Source organism: Myxine glutinosa, unplaced genomic scaffold, assembly GCF_964187855.1.
Source record: "Myxine glutinosa unplaced genomic scaffold, kmMyxGlut1.1 SCAFFOLD_923, whole genome shotgun sequence".
NCBI lineage: Eukaryota > Metazoa > Chordata > Myxini > Myxiniformes > Myxinidae > Myxine > Myxine glutinosa.
In genome coordinates, this window is record NW_027617018.1 from 113314 (window position 1) to 136773 (window position 23460).

Consider the following 23460-nt stretch of genomic DNA (forward strand, 5'->3'; position numbering starts at 1 on the left):
CTCTTCTCAACCAGTCACTTTCATCCTTCCTCAACACATGACCAAACCATCTCAAACTGTTTCTCTTCACAGCATCCATCACAGGCTCTATTCCCATCATCTTTCGCAATTCATCATTTGTCTTCCTCTCTCTCAACGATACTCCGCACATCCACCGAACCATTCGCATTTCCACCCTTTGTTGCTGCTCTACTTTCATTACCCATGTCTCGCTCCCATAAATCATAACACTTCTCACACATGCAGTATACACCTTTCCCTTCAGCTTCAACGACACTCCCCTCCTCGTCAGCACGCCACTCAGTTCCCGAAACTTCTTCCATGCACATCTCACTCTAGCAACCGTTGCCGAGTCTAGTGTTAAACCACGAACGGATATATTGAGTACACCAACTACATCAAGTAAATGGCATAGAAATAATGACGAGGGCATGCCCGACCGAACAATCAATTTGTCAAAACATGTTGACGAACACTTAAATTATTGGCAACCACAGACGAAAAACGGGTACCCGACGTTAAGATATCCAGAACGTCTGCATTAGAGGGCTCTCTGGCTGATATAGCAGGGAATTGCAACCCAAAAGGACCGACGAGGGTAAAAACCACCCCAAAGGCCCAAATATGCAATAACGTGTAGAAACCATGCTTAACTATTTAACCGCACGAGTGATATTTTAAGAGCCCAAAAAGGGAAAATAAACAGCAAAAGAGAATGAAAAAAATAGATATTGAGGACATCATACCAGCTTCCGGTTGAAGGGCATTGTTCTCTGGCTCCTCTGGAACAAAAGGCTGCCCTTCGTCGCAGACAATACTTAAAGCTACCTGAGTCGTTGGATCTACATCGGTAGGGCAATCGTTTGTCTTCGCTGTGTCAGCATCATCGCCTGTGCAATATTGGTGAAGAATTGATGAGAGGAGATTGAAGCAACCTTAGTACGTAAGGTGGAGTTCATGCCATGTGCTACAAACTTGAGTTTCTACTAAAACCACGGTGGTATAGCAGCTGCTCATTAATCCAGAAATACTTGGAATAACACATTCTCACATAGCTGCCATCACATGATGGACTTTTCACCTTCCTTTGATTGGCTTTTTTCAGAAAAACTCTGACATGGGAATAAACCCAATTTAAGCTAGTCAGACTTTCAGTAAAATAAGGAACACAATTATTACCCCACATTTCAATTTGTAGCTGAGTCCCTTACCAAAACGCCATTTATTCTACATACAGTATTTCAATTATGACCGAGTCCTGTGCTTCATACCCGATGTGGATGCAGGACTGCCGACCTGCACGAGAAGCACAGGAAGAGGTGCTCGTTGAGCCTCATCATGACAGCTAGATTCATTCTGAATAGGTTCCGGCCCACTGGAATGTATATCTCCGTTTTTCCCCTCATGAGAATCCGTAGTACCTAGGGGGGAGGAAGGGAAGGGGGAGGAGGGAAATGGTTTTGCAGCAATCTATGTAGCGTTTGTGTTAATTCAGCATGTCAAAAGCAACCCACATAGTGGTCACAGCTGTATCAAATCAACGATGCAGCTTAATGCCTTTCAGGATAAGAGAGAAAGAAAGAGAGAGAGAGAACGCGAGATAAAAAGAAAGAAAGAGATAGAAAGAAAGAGAGAGATAAAGAGAGAAAGAAAGAGATATATAAAGAGACAGAGAGAGATAAAAAGAAGGAGAGATTATGAAGAGAGAAAAAAAACCACCTTTAGAGGCCATTCGCGGGGGTTGGCCTTTTTTGGGCACCGTGGTTGTTGTTGTTTTTTGGTCCCCTTTTTTGAAGCAATGTTTTACGGCCGGATGCCCTTCCTGCCACCAACCCTGTTTGTCGCCTTTCACGACAAACAGGGAATTACCAGTGAACTGGTACTCAATTAGTCGACCTCGGAAGGATGACAGGCTGAGTCAACCCCCCTGGCGTTAATTCAGCGATCGACTGAGATTCGAACCCAGGATCTGGCACCCTAGCCGCTAAGCCAACACCAGATTATGAAGAGAGAAAGATATATATATATATATATATATATATATATATATATATTGTTACAGACGCGGTTTTAGATGTTATATTGACCGAGCGGTGGTGTATTTAACCGCGTCCGAACAGTTACTCCCCGATTAGAACCCGATTCCACCCGACGTTGACCAGATCGCCCCACAGATATTCAATCGGGAAACCTCTAAAGCGACCGAAAGAGAATGAAAAAGAAGAAGAAGAATACGGAGGAAGAACAGATTTATTATACACACACAAGCAATGGATGGAAGAAGCAGTAACACAGCGAATCGTTAACTTACACTATTCATTTTTACTTAACCCCAAGACAACGAGCAGGACAGGACGTTCACACTTACACAGGGGATATTGCAGGCAGGTAGGGCTTGAGGTGGATTGCTTGAGAGGGAGGCAAAGTCGGAGGCAGCAGCTCTCAATTCCTCGCGGTTTTGGTGGGAAAACCCTCCGTCGCGTATCCGCTGCGGTAGACGTCACGCGCTGGTTCGGCACACCTGCTCCTCTTCTTGTGGTGGAGCCGTCTCCCTCCTTTCAGCGCGTCTCTCCAAAGCTGGTTTCCTTGCCGAGTACCTCTCCTCTTTGGCTTGGAGCGTTTCGCATCTCACCGCTCCTCTTGGTGCCGCCTCTTTGCTCATCTCCCAGGTCATCTCCCAAGTCATCTCCTAAAGCAGTCCCTTACAGTCGCTTTTATCACCTCGGGCGGAATTAAGCCGCCGGATCCGAGGGCACGCCTACCGGGTCGCTCACCGCGGTGCTGATTGGCTGTTAGGGCTGGCTCACTCCTCCCCTCTTATGACGAGGTGGAGACACGCCTTTCTTCTCCGAGATTAGCACATGGGCAATGGCGGCCTGCGGGATTGAAAACAACTCCCACCCTTTTGAAAGGAACTTTGGAGAGCGGAGATGTTTGGGGAAATTGGAAGGGCCTACGCTTATTTTGTTTGATACAATGCAAAGTCAATCTAGTGGGAAACACATATTTAGCCTACATGGAATAAGGAAATACACTATTTAAAAGATATATCGTGACCTGCGTGTAAGTTTCATGGAATTAACGAGGACGGCTGCGACCATTATTTACATTAACAGGGTGTTACCATACTTTTGTAACGTTCACATTGTAACGTTTCCACATTCGTTACACTATATATATATATATATATATATATATATATATATATATATATATATATATATATATATCTATATTATAATAGCCGTAGATGATTCTGTCTGTCTGTCTGTCTATCTGTTGGGTGTCTGTCCGGGGTGTGGCTTACTCGGTTTGCAGAGTAGCTCCACCCATAGCTCCACCCATTCTGGGAGTGGCTATAAACAAATATCCACCATTTTATTAACTCGCATAGCTTTGAGTCCTGTTTTGTAGGCCCGTGGTGTCTTGCTCTCCCCCAGTTTTATTTCAAATCAAATTCGATAAATCATTTCATTTTTCACAGTCGCTAACATAGTTTTAGACTCGGTTGAAAAAACGGGAAGAAAATCCGATGAAAGTTGCCGTTTATAGAACGAAATGAATTCTCAAAGGCCTGTAACTTCAAGTCCATTGAGTCTCTCTCACGCCTTTATCTCCAATCTAACTCACCATATGATTTCATTTTTATCGATGGTTTTACTTTTAGACTCGGTGTCAGCAATAATTGAGAACAATCCACACACGCGGGAAAATGCAGAGATATATTTTTTAAAATCGCGTCATGGTGTATCATACACCGCCCAACATGACACCGCCGGCAATGTGTCGATATATATTAAAAATTCGCTTTTGCTTTTCCGTTATGATATATTACTATTTCGTTTGATGATAGTCGTCACAAAAACGTCAACAATGATGCCGACATATATTTCTTCGTTTTTATTTCATTCAACATATTAGCCGGAAGTAAAATATGTTTCAGGAAATTACCGAGAGATATTTCTTCGTTTTTTTTATTAGTTATGTGCGCATACACTTTAAATAGGTTTATTTGAAATCTTTAATTTTCCACAAACATTCCACACACGCGGGAAAATGCAGAGATATATTTTTTAAAATCGCGTCATGGTGTATCATACACCGCCCAACATGACACCGACGGCAATGTGTCGATATCTATTTTAAATTCGATATATCATTTCATTTTTCACAGTCGCTAACATAGTTTTAGACTCGGTTGAAAAAAAACGAGAAGAAAATCCGATGAAAGTTGCCGTTTATAGAACGAAATGAATTCTCAAATGCCTGTAACTTCAAGGCCATTGAGTCTCTCTCACGCCTTTATCTCCAATCTAACTCACCATATGATTTCATTTTTATCGATGGTTTTAGAGTCGGTGTCAGCAATAATTGAGAACATTCCACACACGCGGGAAAATGCAGATATATTTTTTAAAATCGCGTCATGGTGTATCATACACCGCCTAACATGACACCGACGGCAACGTGTCGATACATATTAAAAATTCGATATATCATTTCATTTTTCACAGTCGCTAACATAGTTTTCGACTCGGTTGAAAAAAAACGGGAAGGAAATCAAATGAAAGTTGCCGTTTATAGAACGAAATGAATTCTCAAACGCCTGTAACTTCAACTTCAAGGCCATTGAGTCTCTCTCACGCCTTTATCTCCAATCTAACTCACCATATGATTTCATTTTTATCGATGGTTTTGGACTCGGTGTCAGCAATAATTGAGAACATTCCACACACGCGGGAAAATGCAGAGATATATTTTTAAAAATCGCGTCATGGTGTATCATACACCGCCCAACATGACACCGACGGCAACGTGTCGATATATATTAAAAATTCGCTTTTGCTTTTCCGTTAAGATATATTACTTTTTCGTTTGATGACAGTCGTCACAAAAACGTCAACAATGATGCCGACATATATTTCTTCGTTTTTATTTAATTCAACATTATTAGCCGGAAGTAAAATATGTTTCAGGAAATTACCGAGAGATATTTCTTCGTTTTTTAAAATTAGTTATGTGCGAATACACTTTAAATAGGTTTATTTGAAATCTTTAATTTTCCACAATATAATTTACTTGCCATTTATCATTTGATGATTACGAGACAAATTCCTCTTGAGGATCGTGACAATTCATGCGCTGCGTGGAAACTTCTATTTCCAAAATGAATGAGACGATCGATGAAGAACGCAGACTTGAACAGGATGCAGCAAGAAAACGAATGAGACGGGCGAACGAGTCCATCGACGAACGTCAATGCAAACTTGCGGGGTCACCCGTGGGAATCCCACGGGCATGGATGTGTGTGACATTTCGACATATTGAGTTAGATGCTGCACATTCATTTTTACAAAATGGTTACTGGCAAGTCATCAGATCCAGAAATGGTGTAAAAACCACCGTTTAGAGGCCATTTTTCCCCGCAAAGCGGGGGTTGGCCTTTTCGGGGACCGTGGTAGTTGTTGTTTTTTTGTCCCCTTTTTGAAGCAATGTTTTACGGCCGGATGCCCTTCCTGACGCCAACCCTTTTTGCCGCCTTCAACGACAAACAGGGAATTACCAGTGAACTGGTACTCAATTAGCCGACCTCGGAAGGATGACAGGCTGAGTCAACCCCCCTGGCATTAATTCGGCGATCGACCGAGATTCGAACCCAGGATCCTAAGCCGGCACCCTAGCCGCTAGCCCAACACCAGAAATGGTGTCATGAACACAATTTATTTACGCACAAGCACAAAAGCAAGACGGGCCGATTTCCGATTCCGACGGGCCGACGGGCGAGACGGGCCGATTTCCGATTCCGACGGGCCGATTTGGAGCAAGAAAAAGAACGAGACGGGAGAAAAAGGAGAGAAACGAGACGGGGAAAGCCGATTGGAGAGGCGAGTGAGGCGCGATTGGAGAGGAGTGTGAGGCGCGATTGGAGAGGAGTGTGAGGCACGATTGGAGAGGAGTGTGAGGCGTGATTGGAGAGGAGTGTGAGGCACGATTGGAGAGGAGTGATTGGAGGGGAGTGTGAGGCACGATTGGAGAGGAGTGTGAGGCACGATTGGAGAGGAGTGTGAGGCGCGATTGGAGAGGAGTGTGAGGCGCGATTGGAGAGGAGTGTGAGGCGCGATTGGAGAGGCGTGTGAAGGATTGCAGAGGAGAGGAGTGTGAGGGATTGGAGAGGTGAGGGATTGGAAAGGAGAGGGATGTGAGGGTTTGGAGAGGAGAGGAGTGCTAGGTGGAGAGAGGAGAGTGTCAGGTGGAGACAGGAGAGTGTCAGGTGGAGACAGGAGAGTGTCAGGTGGAGAGGAGTGAGGGGTCACATATTATGTGAAATAACTAAATTCACACCATTTCTGGATCTGATGACTTGCCAGTAACCATTTTGTAAAAATGAATGTGCATCATATAACTCAATATGTCGAAATGTCACACACATCCATGCCCGTGGGATTCCCACGGGTGACCCCGCTAGTATATATATATATATATATATATATATCTATAATTCCAGTAATCTCTGTGTGTCTGTCTGTGTGTCTGTGTGTCTGTGTGTCTGTGTGTCTGTGTGTTTGTCTGTGACCGCTGTTTCTCGACAACCACGGGTCCGATATACTTGAAACTTGCCAGGTATATTGCTGGGGACCCGAGGATGTGCCTTTTCAAGGTTTGAAATTAATCGGACAAGTACCTACCGAGCTATGTCCAAAAAACGCTTCAACCAATCAGAGAGCAGCGAGCTATCACGTGTGCCGAACCGTTAATGCAATGCAAGCGTTAATGCGTTAATGCAAGGCTTTTCTTTTTTTCCCTCTTCTCTTTCTACTTTTCCTTGCGATTAAATTGCAAACAGCCAAAATACGTTGGCGCTAATTGAATAATTGGCCATTAACACTAAAATAATCGTAACTGCGATATGCCAACTTCCGGACAGTGCAGCCTTCCCTGTTGTTGTTGTTTGCAGCAGCTGTTTGCAGCAAGGCAAGGCTTTTCTTTTTTTCCCTCTTCTCTTTCTACTTTGCCTTGCGATTAAATTGCAAACAGCCAAAATACGTTGGCGCTAATTGAATAATTGGGCATTATGTTTTACAACTAATAAAAACGAATTTGCGATTCATTCGCTTTCCTGCGCGTTTGTGTACGCGATGGCGATTTCTTTACCAAACTCCGGAAGCCGTTCGCTTTGGACCGAACCATTGCATGTAAATAGAGGGGGGGGGATTGTCACCACTCGCAAGCCGTTCGCTTTGGACCAAACCATTTCATGTAAATAGGGGGGGGGATATAATTTTAGATATATATATAGTACGGGCATGCCCTAGTATATATAAAGAGAGAGGAAGAAAGAGAAAAAGAGAGAGATATATATATATATACAAACAGAGAAAGAAAGATATATATATATATATATATATATATATATATATATATATATATATATATATATATATATATATGCGGGGCTTGAGACCCCTGCCCGCCTTGTGTCCTTATATTGTTTGACCAATTACCAAATATAAACCAACCATGTTTGCTTTGCTTAAAAATATCATATCCTTTAGATCCTTTGAAACCCTGCTTTTCCCTTTAAAAGACTTACTTTGCCTGTCATGTATCTCAAGGATGATGTACTTTGTGTGACTTTTTATAGCATGTCTCTTACTGTCGAAATATCCTTTTGGAACTTACTATATCCTTATAAAGAATGATATGTCTTGTAAAAGCCAGGCCCTGATGGTATTATCCTTCACTCTGTGAAGACCAAACCGTATCTTCCCAGTCCCCCTTTACTGTGCTAGATCACTTTTCATGTTTGACATTTTAACGACTTGCTGAACTTTCCCCCAATTAACTGGTTTCTAGAGAATCGTCAACATGTTTGACCCTTAAATGACCTTGGAGACTACTCTGTCTTTCCTTTGTCTCGAGAGCAAAAACCACACCCCAATATTCCCTTTATAAAGTGAAACTCGACCGAATTATTTCAGAGCATCATGTTGGAATCCTGGTCCTTGTGGGCCTCAGTTTTAAGCATTTTGCTTTCCACCAAGCTTGTGTGTTTGATGAATCAAATAAATATCTCAGTTGTTCCTTCTCTCAATCATGAGTCTTGAGTCCTAAGTCACGGATCCATCATATATATATATATATATATATATTGTTGTGGATATGAGAATGTTGTTATTTATTATTGTTGTGTAATGAATTGTTGTAAAATGTCACCCTCCTTCCTGCATTTGTTGTTGTATAAAGGTCAAAGGGCGTTCCCGTAGTTAATTCCATAAAACATACACGAATTTACATGTTTTTAAACGTTTCCCAGTGTGTACCCTGGTCAGAATAGGTACACCGTATCCCTGCGTGTCGTAAGAGACGACTAAGAGGGTTGGCGTCAGGAAGGGCATCCGGCCATAAAAACATTGCCTCAAAAAGAGAACCATGACAATCACAAGTACATATGGGCAGGGTGCAGCCCGAAGTGGAGATCGGTTTCTGAGGTTTGGGACATGGAATGTGGGGACAATGACAGGGAGATCAGGAGAAGTGGTGGAAGTATTGGTCAGAAGAAGAGTGGACATATGTTGTGTGCAAGAGACGAGATGGAAGGGAAGTGGTGTGAGAATGGTGAAGGGTAGGCAGGGACAGAAATACAAGTTTGTGTGGCAAGGGTGCCCGGAGGGCGTGAATGGTGTTGGTGTCCTGTTTTCTGAGGAGTTTGTAGACAGTGTGGTAAGTGCGACTAGAGTGAGTGATAGGTTGATGATGGTGAAAATGATGATTGGAAAGCTCTTGGTGAACGTCATCTCGGGATATGCTCCGCAGGTTGGTCGAAGCGATGAAGAGAAGGACAAGTTCTGGTGTGCGATAGAGAAGCTGATGGAAAACGTGAAAGATGAGGAAGTTGTTGTGGTGGGAGGAGACCTGAATGGACATGTGGGAAGGAGTATGGATGGTTTTGAGGGAGTTCATGGGGGTTACGGATATGGTGTGAGAAATGGAGAAGGTGAAAGGATTTTGGAGTTTGCTGATGGAGCTGATTTGTTGATTTGTAATACTCAGTTCCAGAAAGAGGACAATAAGCTTGTTACATACACGTCAGGTGGGTCGACGACAACCGTTGACTACCTGATGGTGCGTCGGCGAGATAGGGGGCACCTCCGGGACACAAAGGTGATCCCGGGGGAGGAGGTTGTTTCACAGCACCACTTGGTTGTCTGCGACATAAGGGTGAAAGGTGCGAGGAGAGCTCGGCGGGTGAAGTACCAACCGAGAATGAAGGTGTGGAGGTTGAAAGAGGTGACAGTAAGGGAGGCATTAAAAGAGAGGCTGAGTAGGGTAGAGGATGATGTGGTTGAGCTTGAAAGTGGTTGGATGTCAATGAAAGCTAGTCTGTTGGGAGCCGTTGGTGAGGTATGTGGATGGACAAAAGGACCACCGAGGCACTCGGAAACATGGTGGTGGGATGTTGAGGTTGGAAAGAGGATTGACGAGAAGAGGAAGAAGTTCAAAGAGTGGCAGAAGGCGAAGGGTACGGGAGCAGAAACAGCAGAGCATGAAAGTTATAAGGCAGCCAGGAAGGCTGCAAAGAAAGAGGTAGCAAAGGCGCAGGAGGCATGTAGGAAAATGTTCGGAGAACGCTTGGATTCGGAAGAGGGTCAGAAAGCAGTATTCAAGATTGCAAAGCAGATAGCGAAAGAGAGGTGTGATGTGATGGGGGTGAGTTGCTTGAAGGATGAAGTGGGACAAATCGTTGTCGACCCAGATGGAATTAAAGGAAGATGGAAAAGATATATGGAAATGCTGTTGAATACAGAGAATGAATGGGATGGCAACATAGAGAGTAACCCAGTTTTAGGACCGGCAGAGAAGATAACTGAGAAGGAAGTTGACGAAGCGATAAAAGCAATGAAGAGTGGAAAAGCGGGAGGGCCGACGGGAGTTGTGGGAGATATGTTGAAGGCAGCAGGAAGTTGGGGTGTGAAGAGAATGACAGAGATCTGTAATTTGGTGGTGAAAGAAGGCCGCATTCCAGTGGATTGGGAACTGAGTACCCTCGTCCCTCTATACAAGGGGAAAGGTGACCCTCTGGAGTGTGGCTCGTACCGAGCGATAAAGTTATTGGAGCATGGAATGAAGGTATTGGAAAGGGTGTTGGAGAGGAGTACAAGGAAGAAAGTGAAGATCGACGAAATGCAGTTTGGATTTATGCCAGGAAGAGGAACGACAGATGCGCTTTTCATTGTGAGGCAGTTGCAGGAGAAGTACATGGATAAGAGGAAGAAGTTGTTTTTTGGGTTTGTTGATCTGGAGAAAGCATTCGATAGGGTTCCACGCAAAGTATTGACATGGGCATTGAGGAAGTTAGGAGTGGAGGAATGGTTGATCAGAGTAGTGATGGCAATGTACAAAAGAGCACGCACAGCTGTAAGGACGAAGGACGGGAACAGTGGTGAGTTTGAGGTGAAGGTGGGAGTGCATCAGGGGTCGGTACTAAGTCCACTACTATTTGTAGCTGTGATGGAGGTGCTGGCTCAGACCGTAAAGGAGGGTTTACCGTGGGAGTTGTTGTATGCAGATGATCTGGTGTTGATTGCGGAAAGTATGGATGGACTGAAGGAAAAGATGAACAAGTGGAAGGAATGTATGGAGACAAAAGGTCTGAAGGTGAATATCGGAAAGACAAAGGTGATGGCAAGTGGTAAAGCATGTGGTGAGGTGGAAAGAACTGGGAAGTGGCCGTGTGCTGTGTGTAGGAAGGGTGTCGGAGTGAACTCCATTCAATGTACAATGTGTGCTGAGTGGGTTCATCAAAAATGTAGTGGTCTGAGAGGGTCATTAACCAGTGTGGCAGCTACATTCAAATGTAAGGTGTGCACAGAGGGAGCTGCAGATGGAGGAAATGTTGAGTTGGATCTTGGAGACGGCGTGAAGCTGGAAGGTGTGAAAACATTTTGCTACCTCGGAGACATGCTGAATGGAGAAGGTGGATCAGACTCGGCAACGGTTGCTCGAGTGAGATGTGCATGGAAGAAGTTTCGGGAACTGAGTGGCGTGCTGATGAGGAGGAGAGTGTCGCTGAAGCTGAAGGGAAAGGTGTATGCTGCATGTGTGAGAAGTGTTATGATTTATGGGAGCGAGACATGGGTAATGAACGTAGAGCAGCAACGAAGGCTGGAAAGGGTGGAAATGCGAATGGTTCGATGGATGTGCGGAGTATCGTTGAGAGAGAGGAAGCCAAATGATGAATTGCGAAAGATGATGGGAATATTGCCTGTGATTGATGCTGTGAAGAGGAACAGGTTGAGATGGTTTGGTCATGTATTGAGGAAGGATGAAAGTGACTGGTTGAGAAGAGTGATGGAAGTTAATGTAGAAGGAAGTAGAGGACGGGGAAGACCGAGAAAGACTTGGCTAAAGATGGTGGAAGAAGAAATGCAGGCAAGGGGAGATGCAGAAAATAGGGCAAAATGGAGAAGATTGTCATAGGGGCCGCAAGGCTAACCCCCGCTCTAGCAGGGAACATGGCCTTAAAATGCATGTTGTTGTTGTGTTGTTGTATACACGAAGGACACCATATATCCCGGTTCGGTAGTTATATCCTTATTATGTGTATTAGTGTAAGGCCGTGTCTTCCATTAATTTAAATACTCCATTGCACCAAGTGAAATAAGAGTAGATTCCCTTCACATTCCCCTTCCAACAATTGCCAACTGTTCCCTCCGTGACTCCATTCGCCACGAGGTCAGCTCGGAGAAGAAGGGGGAGGAGCTGCCGACTCCTGGGCGTGCCCGCCCATCGTCATCAAGGGCGGAGCCAGAGGGCCGTGCCGACCAATCAGGGCCGAGACGAGCTCACCGATGGGCGTGTTCTAGAGACCGGCGGCTTGATTTGCCCACGGCGTTATAAAGAGCGCGTGCGGAAGCCGTGGAAAAGAAGTGCGCACGAGGGCGAAGCAAAAGAGGAAGAGAGGTACGTCCTGAGAGCGATACGTCCTAAGATATACGTCCAAAGAGATACATGCAGCGATACGTGCGACGATCAAGTGCAAGCGAGTCAGAGCGGCGAAGTGCGAAGTGCCAAGTAGGGCAAGTGCCGAGTGCGCAGTGCCAAGCGCAAGAGAGTTCTAAGGAGCAGCTTTGGAGAGCGCACGGTGCACCGGAGGGGCTTCGCCGTGCAGTTTGGAACCGCGGCTGTTTGGCGATCCCAGCTCGGGTATTGACGACGGCTATCCGCTCCCGGCCCGACCGATCCCCGCTGAACCTTCCTCCCCCGCCAAGCCATTCCTCCTTCCGATCCTTCCTGCCTGCAAATTCCCAATTCATGTGAGTCCGTCTTTCGTTTGTTCTGTCCAGGGTTCTAAGTAAGACTGCCATAGATAAGCTAAGTTTCACTGTGTCCGCTTCTTCTTCTTCTGTTTTTATTTTATTATCCTTCCTTCTCCTTGGTTTCTTTGATTGTGTAAATAGTAGGAATAAATATAGTAGCATTTCCAACCTTTTTGCTTTGGTGTTCTTCTTCTTCACACCCTTCGTCTTTGTCTTTTCCCAATATTGAATATCTGTGGCGCGATTCGGCCAACGTTCAGGAATCGGGTTAGTCGGGGTAACTGTTCGGGCGCGGCGGCCATCCGCTCGGCAAACAACATCCTCGCCGCGGTCCCGTAACAATATATATATATATATATATATACGTATATATATATATATATATATATATATATATATATATATATATATATATATATAATCGGGAGATTGAATAAGACGCGGACGTAGCTTCAGGGCTTCGATCTTTAATTCGACAAGCTTTCGACCAACAAAGGTCTTCTTCTGAGTCTACAAAAACAGCAGGCATGTATATCAGTCAAGTGTGTATGGTGATGTGTGTGAGATGTGTGATGTGAGTAAAAAATTGCATACAATAACAATTGGTGTCTGGGAGTGGGATTCGGGGCCCGAACCAAATTTTTAAAACATCTAGAAAAAAAAATTTTGGTCAAAATTACGAGCTGCCGAAATTTTTTTTTTTTAAAGCAAAACCCGAATTTTGAAATCGCGCCATGGCTGTTCAAGGCGACGGGATGCCGGTGGGAGAGATAGACGGGGTAGAATCGACCCAGGACTTAGGAAAAAAAATGGTGGAGGAGAGTAAAGAAGGTGTGGTTGAGGGTGTATCAGGTGCACAAAATGGCGCCTCGCACATGACTACGGCGCCCGCGACCGTAGCAGCGCCGCCGGTGGATTCGAACCTTTGGTTGCTACAAGCCGGGGTCCCTGTGCAAGACTGGGTGAGCATTAAACTATTGCTAATCCAGATGAATGCAAAAATGGATGCCATGATAGACAAAACAAGGTGTGATCGGGGAAAATTGGAGGGAATAAATGACCGGGCCAAAGAAGTAAATGAGGGACTGGCGAGGGACAGAGTCGCATATGAAGCAAGGGAGGAGCAGAGGGACAGAGACCGCAAGTTGGGCGAAAGGGTCCCACGGGTGCACGACGAGGTAAAGCGAGGCGAAAAGCGTATAGAGAAAGAGGTGAGAAATAATACGGCAAAGTTACAGGGGGGAATAGAAGATCTGACGAAAGGAGTAGAACAGCTGACAGTGGGACAAAAGGAACTAGCGGACCAAGTGGAAAAGAACACTGCAATCATCGGGGGTTTAAAAGCAACACAAAAGGACATTAAAAATGAATTAATAGCGACACAAAAGGAATGTCAAATGGTACATGAGGGATTGACGAAGAGGTTGGAAGAGGTGACAGAAGTAATGGAGACGAAGGACCGGGAGGTAAGGACGCACATAGAAACGGTTAAAGTAGCGATGGAGGAAGAAATAGAGGGGGCGCACCGGGAGCTGAAGGAGGTAAAGGAAAAATTAGAGGAGGTGGAAGAGGGGGTGAGTGAAATTAAGAAGAGACGGAGGGAAACTAAGAGGGAGATAAAGGAGGAAGTCATGGAATATGTACAAGGTCTGTGTTCAAATCATGATGAGATGCTCACTAACCAAATAAAAAGTTTGCAGGTGGCGAAGGAGATGCGTTTTTACAGAGGAGAGCAGAAGACAGAAAAGGCCTGGAGTTGGACTTTGAGTTGGTCTGAGTTGGTTGGGAGTCGGTCGTCAAGTGCAGAGTGGTGAAGAGTCAGTCAGTAGAGGTGGTGGTCAAGTGGTTGCGTTGGTTGCGGTGAGGAGTCGGTGGTAAAGAGTGAGGGACCAAGAAAGAGAGAGAAAGAGTCCTGAAGCAAGAGAGGAAGTTGTTGGACTGGGTGGGCCTAAGGAAGGAGAGAGAACCCGTCACACCAATCCCCCAAGCTCCGCGTTGGCTCCACCAAGCGTTCAGCTCCACCAAGCTCCGCGTTGGCTCCACCAAGCGTTCAGCTCCACCAAGCTCCGCGTTGGCTCCACCAAGCGTTCACCTCCAGCCATCCACCTCCTGCAATTCCCCGCGTGAGTCAGAGTCTTTTGTTTGTTCTGTCCTGGGTTAATTAAGTCTGTATAAGCTAGTATTTTCCCTGTGTCACCTGCGTCTTATGTGTTGTAAATAAACCTTGATTGCTTTCTTTTTGCTTGTGTGTAAATAGCCAATAAATTCAGTCGTATTTCCAAACCTTTCTTTGCCTTCTTTTTCCTCTTTGCATTCGTCGCCTTTGTCTTTTCCCCATTGGGCAGCTACGGTGCGATACGGCCAAAGTTCGGGTGGAATCGGGTGAGTTTTGTTAGGTCGCGGTCTTACACCACCGCTCGGTCTATAACATCTAACCGCGATCTATAACAATTTTTTATAATATTTTTATTTATATACAAAAATTTAAAATAATTTAAAATTTATAATTTTAAAAATAAAAATCTAAAAATAAAAATAATTTATAATAATATAATATTTATAAATGTATATACAAAAACATAATTTTTTACTCACATCACACATCTCACACACATCACCATACACACTTGACTGATATACATGCCTGCTGTTTTTGTAGACTCAGAAGAAGACCTTTGTTGGTCGAAAGCTTGTCGAATTAAAGATCGAAGCCCTGAAGCTACGTCCGCGTCTTATTCAATCTCCCGATTATTTATTCAATGCAAATGAGACGCCCTGCTCGTACTGTGGAGTTTCTACTATTTCTCACAGTTATATATATATATATATATATATATATATATATATATATATATATATATATAAAGAGAGAAAGAAAGAGAGATATATATATATATATATATATATATATATATATAAGGTATATATCGAGAGGAAGAAAGAGAAAGAGAGAGATATATATATATACAGTGATCCCTCGTTTATCGTGGGGGTTACGTTCCAGAACCCCCCGCGATAGACGAAAATCCGCGAAGTAGCGACCATATTTTTATTTTATTATTTATATATATTTTAAAACTTTATGACCCTCCCCACACTCTTATTAACCTTTCCCACACTCTTATTAACCTTTCTCACACTCTTATTAACCTTTCCCATACTCTTATAAACACTTCCTATACTCTTAAACACTTTTTACACTCTTAAACATACGTAATTTTAACAACATATAAAATTCTAATGGGTACTCAGCATTGAAGATACTGTAGCGACCCATGGGTTCCCCAAGCAAGACCAGCATTAGAATCTCCTTGCTCCAGCCGGTGACGTCACCGGCGGGGATCCCCGGCGCCAGAGTGGCTGGTCACGTGACCACCAAAGCGTGCGGGTATAATCAGCTACACCTGTTGATCACGTGACCACCGAAGCACGCCACGCTTGAGAGGCATGGCTTTCGGTTTCTGGTTGTGCTTTATAATGCAGCCCGATAAACGGGCTTTTCAGTGTTCCCGAGTTGGTTTTGAGAATAAATATCTTCTCGGACGAGTTTGTGTCTTGCCCGTCATTTAGTCCGTATCAAGCAAGAGCCCCGGCTCTTCAATACTACAACTTGCGTGATGAAGATGATGATGAATTAGCTGTGCAGTACTGATGACGATGAAGGTGATGACGATGATGAATGTACTGCACAGCCAGAAAGAGCATTACAGTTACCCATTACGTGGGTAACTAGCGCAAGTGGAAGCTGCCGCATCTGTGTTTTCCATACGCACGACTCTTTGTCTACTCTTCTACTGTACACTATGTACAGTATTTTATTTCTTGTAATATGTTTTAATTACTGTATTTTTCTTATTTTTTTACGTTTTTTAATTTTTTAGGCTAGAAAATGCTTATTTTACCACAAAAATATTTAAAATAATAGTATATAAAAATACATTTATACCGCAAAATCCCGCGATATAGCGAAAAATCAGCGATATAATTTTACATATACTAGCGAGAAAAACCCGCGATGTACCGAAGCCGCGAAAAGTGAACCGCGATATAGCGAGGGATGACTGTATATATATATATATATATATATATATATATATATATATCTATATATATATATATATATATATATATATATATATATATATATATATATATATATATATATATATATATAATTCCATTAATCTCTGTGTGTATGTGTGTATGTGTGTATGTGTGTATGTGTGTTTGTATGTTTGTCTGTGACCGCTGTTTCTCGACAACCACGGGTCCGATATACTTTAAACTTGCCAGGTATATTGCTGGGGACCCGAGGATGTGCCTTTTCAAGGTTTGAAATTAATCGGACAAGTACTTACCGAGCTATGGCGATTTAGCCGTTCGCCGTTCGCTTTGGCGTTGCGAATGGACCAAACCATTGCATGTAAATACAGGGGGGGGTTCTGTGGTCGTTGCGAATGGACCAAACCATTCATGTAAATAGAGGGGGGGGGGGGGGGTTCTGTGGTCGTTACTGCCACGTGGTTTCAAAGTTTTTTTTTGTTGTTGTTTGCACGCATGTTTTTTTGCACCCACGTACGGGCACGCCCTAGGATGTTTACACACACACACCCCTACACAATTTTTTTTTTTTTTTTTTTTTGGCAAGGAACGGGCACCCACGTACGGGCACGTCCTAGCTTATATATAGTACGGGCATGCCCTAGTATATATAAAGAGAGAAAGAAAGAGAGAGAGAGATATATATATAGAGAGGAAGAAAGAGAAAAGGAGAGAGAGGGATATATATATAAAGAGAGAAAGAAAGAGAAAGAGAGAGAGAGATATTTTTAAAGAGAGAAACAAAGAGAAAGAGAGAGAGATATATATATAAAGAGAGAAAGAAAGAGGGTAGAGATATAAACAGAGAAAGAAAGAGGGAGAGAGATAAAAAGAGAGAGAAACAGAGAGATAAATAGAGAGAGAGAGATAAAAAGAGAGAGAAATCACGTCATCAGCGTGCAGCGAATTAAACAATTGTTTTGGGGAACTACCTTGTTCGCACTGAAGTATTCCATTGCAAGGAATGCAACAATTCTGAACTATGAGCAGAGCTAACCATTTATACCTCCTCACAGGGCTGCGAGCCAAGCGAGTGTGAAACCGCATGTACACATCACAAACCATTTAATGAGTGTTATCAAGGATGGTGTAGAGTTTTGCTGAGCACTGGTTTGTTTTTTGGCGCTACGCTGCTTTTCCCAATAGTGCTCCTGGATTGTACATACGTTTTGCCTTTTATACTTTATCCAGACCCAGCTATAAACTGTCATCCTCGTGTTTCACAAGAAGAGCGATTCATCAATGTCTGTGCCATCCCTGGGATGGTTATTAAAGTGCGTCTCCTGCCTTCCAGCATTTGTTGCTGGATGTTAAATATCCCACGGTGTCCTTTGCGAAGAATAGTCGAGCTATCGCCGGCACAATGGCCAAATTCGATATTCCTGCCCTAACCAGCAGAGGGCATTACATCACACCCGTACCCTCAGCCAATGATGTTACCCTGCAGCCTTGTGCTGCATACAAATGATGAAGAAGAAGAAGAAAAAGAAGAGGAAGACTCCTTTGCTGAATGATGGATATCCTTGGATAGCAGCTGTGCTGGAATGTGACAACCCCTTTTCATTCCTTGAACTTGGAGTCGGTTGAACTTGCATATTCTCTTCTACCCACACTCCCAGCCCAGCTCCCTGCAATGCGTCACGATGTTACCGCATGAACGAGTTGTTCCATCCGCTGAAAGGAGATGATAAACTGACCAATTAGGAACACATTGTTGGCCTGGTGGAAGGCGGGGATCGCTTGTGGAAGGCGGAACTTACGTCGGAGAAGGCGATGCTCAAGCTGTTCCAGCACAAGGAGAGTTCACAGTGCGAATGAGGAATGTTTCCCCCCTCCAAACCACATTGAACATAAATATGTGAACAAAAAGCTACATTTAGTTAACATGAGTTTGACGTCTTTATGCAAAGTGTTACAATTGATACTTACCAGTGTCTAGTTGAACAGTATTCACAACCTCCACAGCAGCGCCAACAAACCAGTCCATGTTTTCTTGACAATTATATGCTTCTTCTTCTTCTTCTTCTTCTTCTGAGTTTCCAGCACCAAAACAAATCAGCACAGACATGGGCACAAACATCAGGCGAGCTAAGCTTCCTGCTCATTGAAACACCTTTGGCTAATGGGTAGTTAAGTCATGGAAAAAAAAAAAATCAGAACTGAACCACATCAGAGATTAATAAACAGTAGAAAACGTAGTTTCTCATTGCCTTCAAAAACAGGCACATTAGGAAAAGATTCCATTGATTCATGTCAGCAGGAAGAGGCAGCCGCAAAGCAGCATCAATCAACAAGACATCGTTCCCACGACTCATTGGTCACAGCACAACATTTAATTGTCCCTACCACTCAGAAAACCAAGCGTTGTACTCAGGGCAAATCTAGCTAGTAGTCAGGTTCAGTATGTCCAGATTTAAAGTTTCGTTGGATTTTTTGGGGGATTTGGAAAACTATATATTTTTGGAAACTATATTGTATAGTCAGTCAGAAAACCAATGTTGCTATTTGCACAGACTCCTGTATGGCGGCCATCTTGGATTTTCAAAATTGCCGCCGTAGAACTAATTTTTCTCAATATCTCAGCTTCTAAATAACATAGAGCTTTGATTCTAACGGCTAAACATACATTTTCAAGGGCCCCTAATCCAATGGTAACAAGTTCGATAAGCTAGACATGACCATAGAGCTCCTATGTGGCGGCCATCTTGGATTTTTCAAACTGGCCGCCGTAAAATTGATGTTTCTCAGGATCTCATCTTCTAAATAAGACGGAGCTTTGATTTTTCTAAATCCCAAAAACAATCCAACGAAATCTAAAATCTGGACATGCTGAACCTGACTGTGTTGACTGTAATGAGAAATACTATTCTACTGCGAGTGTTTTGCCCTTTGTGGGCCTTTGTGGCATACTGCCAAATAACACACAGATACTCCTAATGTTCATGAGAACTTAAAATCTGTTTACGGGTGGACAAGCTACTAAAGTAATAAGTTTGATCCCCAGGGTACAGCTGAGGAAAATAATTAGTTTACAGCGTGTGTTTTTGTATTATTTATATACTGAGCAATATACCTGATATTGTGGTGATGGTGGTAGTGTATTGTAGCCTATTATACATCAATATGTCTGTGGTGGTGGTTGTATATATCGGTGACGGTTCCCTTTGCTTTGCTGTCTTTGCAGGTTCTACATGTCACATTACGAGTGAGATGCAACAAGATGGTGAAGGGGCGGGGTAAGCCCAGGAGTCCACGAACTGTAAGCAGTGCATTTTATGCAAGGCTGATGATGTCAAGAAAGGATCCTTGGTGTTAAACCCCAGAATAGATTCCTACCAACATTTATTGAAGGCAATAGAAGAAAGGGCCAGTTTGCATGATGGCATCTACGTTCAAGTCCATAAACGACTCCAAAACAGCACAAAAGAAACACTCTCTACAGAGAAGGCAGTTTGGCATCGCACTTGTTACTCCAGTGCAACTAACAAGAGCGAGATACAACGTGCCAGAGACCGCCATGCGCATGCAGTAACAACTGGACACGATACTGCAAAAAAACGCGGACAGAAGAGAGGAAGCACAGAAATGGACGAGCCAGACTCATCAACATCTGATGCAACATCCCCGTTCACACGCTCGTGTACAGTGCCACTGGATAAAGAGCAGTGTTTCTTCTGCCAAAAAGATGATGGCCAACTACTCTACCAGCTTAGGACTGAAAATGCTGGTCAAGAGCTTAGAGAGGCAGTAGAGAAGTCCCAAGATGCATTATTGAAAACACGATTCAACACATGTATCTCACCAGGTGATGCACACGCAATTGACCTTCGGTACCACAAATCTTGTTGGAGAAGACATGTGTTCCATGTAGTACGAGACAGACCTAGCGCAAACAGAAGCAGCGCAGACAAAGAACTATTGCTGCAACGGGCAAGTCTGATTGAGATGATCAACCTGATAGATGTCAAAACACAAAACCAAGCTTATCTCTCCATGGATGACATTGAAATCCACTTATGTCAATATGATTGGCGCAGAACACTTGGAAAAGCATGTACCTACATTCAATAGAAAGTGGCTGAAAGAAAGAATCGTCACTGAGTTGCCAAGCGTGACATCTGTTCTCCAAAAAGACCGAAGAAAATCGGCCATCCTCTACTGTCCAGATGCATGTGAGGAAAGCATGGTTCATTCTGCAATCACAAGTGATGGCGATGACGAGAACAACTTGAAGACAATCTACAAAGCAGCACAAGTGATACTAAAGAGCATCGCAGAATTCATTAAGAAGGACCAGGAAACAAATACCATACAGGTGTCCAGCGATATCAACGATGTTCCGGCTGAACTATACACCATGATCCGCTGGGTAATGGTAGGGCCTGTCGACAATCTGGAAACTGAGAAGAGGACCAGTGTTGTTGACAGATCAACACTCACTGTGAGTCAGAACATCATGTATGGATTCAAATCCAACAGACAGGTGAAGTACAAACCAAGCAGCGAATCCGCAACATTTAGGCCACCCCATTCAAGAGAAAACCCCCAAGTCCTGGGATTGGCTCTGACTGTCCATCATGACACACGCAACAAAAAGCTGATGGGGCTTCTCAATGCACATGGCTACTGTGTTTCGATTGTCCACGCCCTCCTCATGGAAACTGCTCTTGCCAATGCTGTCGTAGAAAACACCAGGCAGTTTGAAGGTCTGTACGTGCCACCATTCCTGAAAAGGGGAGCCTTTGTGTTCTCTCGGAGGTTCTCTCGAATAGGCAAAGCAGAAATTTCCTTTTTGGAAAAGACAGGTAGTTATAGTTAGGGCTGGTTGTATCCCCATGATGCAAAAAAACAATTTCAACCAATAAAATCTGCCATTTTGAGTAAATACAATGTTCGGGCTGGCAGGATGGCCTGGAGGTACGCAGACTTGCCTCTAAGCCATCTAGCCTGGGTTTGAATCCCAACCCAGCTATAAACTGTCATCCCAGTGTTTCACAGGCAGGGCGATTCCTTAATGAGTGTGCCGTCCCTCGATGTACAGTGCATTCAGAAAGTATTCAGACCCCTTCACTTTTTTCACATTTTGTTATGTTGCAGCCTTATGCTGAAATCGTTTAAATTCATTTTTTCCCTCATCAATCTACACTCAATACCCCATAATGACAAAGAGAAAACAGGATTTTAGAAAGTTTTGCAAATTTATTAAAAATAAAAAACTGAAATATCACATTTACATAAGTATTCATACCCTTTGCTATGACACTTGAAATTTAGCTCAGGTGCCTCCCATTTCTCTTGATCATCTTTGAGATGTTTCTACACCTTGATTGGAGTCCACCTGTGGTAAATTCAATTGATTGGACATGATTTGGAAAGGCACACACCTGTCTATATAAGGTCTCACAGCTGACAATGCATATCAGAGCAAAAACCAAGCCATGAGGTCGAAGGAACTGCCTGCAGAGCTCAGAGACAGGATTGTGTCGAGGTACAGATCTGGGGAAGCCTACAAAAAAAATTCTGCTGCATTGAAGGTTCCCAAAAGCAGTGGCCTCCATAATTCTTAAATGGAAAAAGTTTGGAACAACCAGGACTCTTCCTAGAGCTGGCCGCCCGGCCAAACTAAGCAATCGGGGGAGAAGGGCCTTGGTAAGAGAGGTGACCAAGAACCCGATGGTCACTCTGGCTGAGCTCCCGAGATCATGTGTGGAGATGGGAGAAACTTCCAGAAGGACAACCATCACTGCAACACTCCACCGATCTCGGCTTTATGTCAGAGTGACCAGACGGAAGCCAAACAGTTCAATCTTGGTTTCATCAGACCACAGAATCTTGTTTCTCACGGTCTGAGAGTCCTTTAGGTGCTTTTTTGCAAAGTCCAAGCGAGCTTTTATGTGTCTTTCACTGAGGAGAGGCTTCCGTCTTCCGTCTGATTCCTCAATGTGTGTGTCGTCCGTCGATGTACGTTAAACTGGGAATCCCATCTGCCAGCATTAGTTGGTGGATGTTAAAGATCCCACGGTGTCCTTCACAAAGTAGGCGAGTTATCACCAGCACCCTGCACAAATTACAAATTCCTGCTCTAACCTACAAGGGGCAATGCATCAGTGGTACAGCTGCACCCTAATCCAATGATGCTACCCAGTAGTCCCGTGCTGCATACGAAAGAAGAAATACAATGGATGAACTTGAGTGGAGCAAATGAGTTTGTCCCTGTGGATCATTCACAAAAATGGATCCCCTGTGTGCGAGAAGCTTACCCTGCCTGGATCACCCAGAATTCCCTCCAAATTGCAATCAATGTTTTCTCTTTTACAGGCAAATGTGCACGGAAGACAGTTGCTGCAATCAAAAAATGATTTCTCAAAGGCTAAATATAAAACACTCAACGTCCAACAAATAATTCCCCATGTGACATCTTGCATCAACTCGCAATGTGCTTACTGGTCAGAGAAGCTGGACTGTCGACCTGAACCAGCAGGACCGGAAGGCAGGAAACCAGAAACCCGCTGCGATAGCCCAGGTCTCCGTGGGTAGGCTGCAGCAGACTCGTACTCGATTTATCAGGCTCGGCCATTTTCTCAAACTGACTGGATAATGCAAAGAGTTTGGCAGATCAACGATAAATCTCCATCACATCGACAAACATTATTCAATACTTACGACACATGCCTCGCTGTCTAGTTTTGGGGTCATGGCGTTAGAACAATCAAACATACTTCAGTTTGACCCATAATTCTTCCATGTGAAGGAATTAATAACTAGAGTTCATAGAATACGTTACCCCACGCAGTCTTGAGAAAAAAGGACGTGGCGGCAGGGTCTGCGAGAAGCAGGTTTTATTGGTCGAGATGATGTGAAATTAAATACCACAATATTTTGAAGGTTGGAGAACATTTATTTTCCAGAAGTTTACCGTTGTTGCTGCAGCATCTTTTACACAGCCTTATCCAACCCGTTACATTAGTTATCCGGGTTTGTTGTTTGTGTCCTTTATGACGTCGCTAAAAACTGTTGGAATGATTTTAAATCTTGTTTTACA

The 23460-nt window shown here is 43.7% G+C and overlaps 1 protein-coding gene across 2 annotated transcripts in view; it reads right to left on the reverse strand.

The window, feature by feature from the left end:
* The window catches only part of LOC137425517 (uncharacterized), a 33413-nt gene that overhangs the window by 1358 nt on the left and 8595 nt on the right, over positions 1–23460 (reverse strand). The window contains exons 2-5 of one of the 2 annotated variants that reach the window (XM_068114031.2): positions 22863–23008; positions 18348–18449; positions 1272–1421; positions 747–890 (exon numbers count right to left, since the gene is read on the reverse strand). In XM_068114031.2, the coding sequence (XP_067970132.2) occupies positions 747–890; positions 1272–1421; positions 18348–18449; positions 22863–22995 (529 nt within the window). In that variant the 5' untranslated portion in view covers positions 22996–23008. The remainder of the gene's footprint in view (positions 1–746; positions 891–1271; positions 1422–18347; positions 18450–22862; positions 23009–23460) is intronic. The other variant, XM_068114032.2, reaches the window with a different exon arrangement.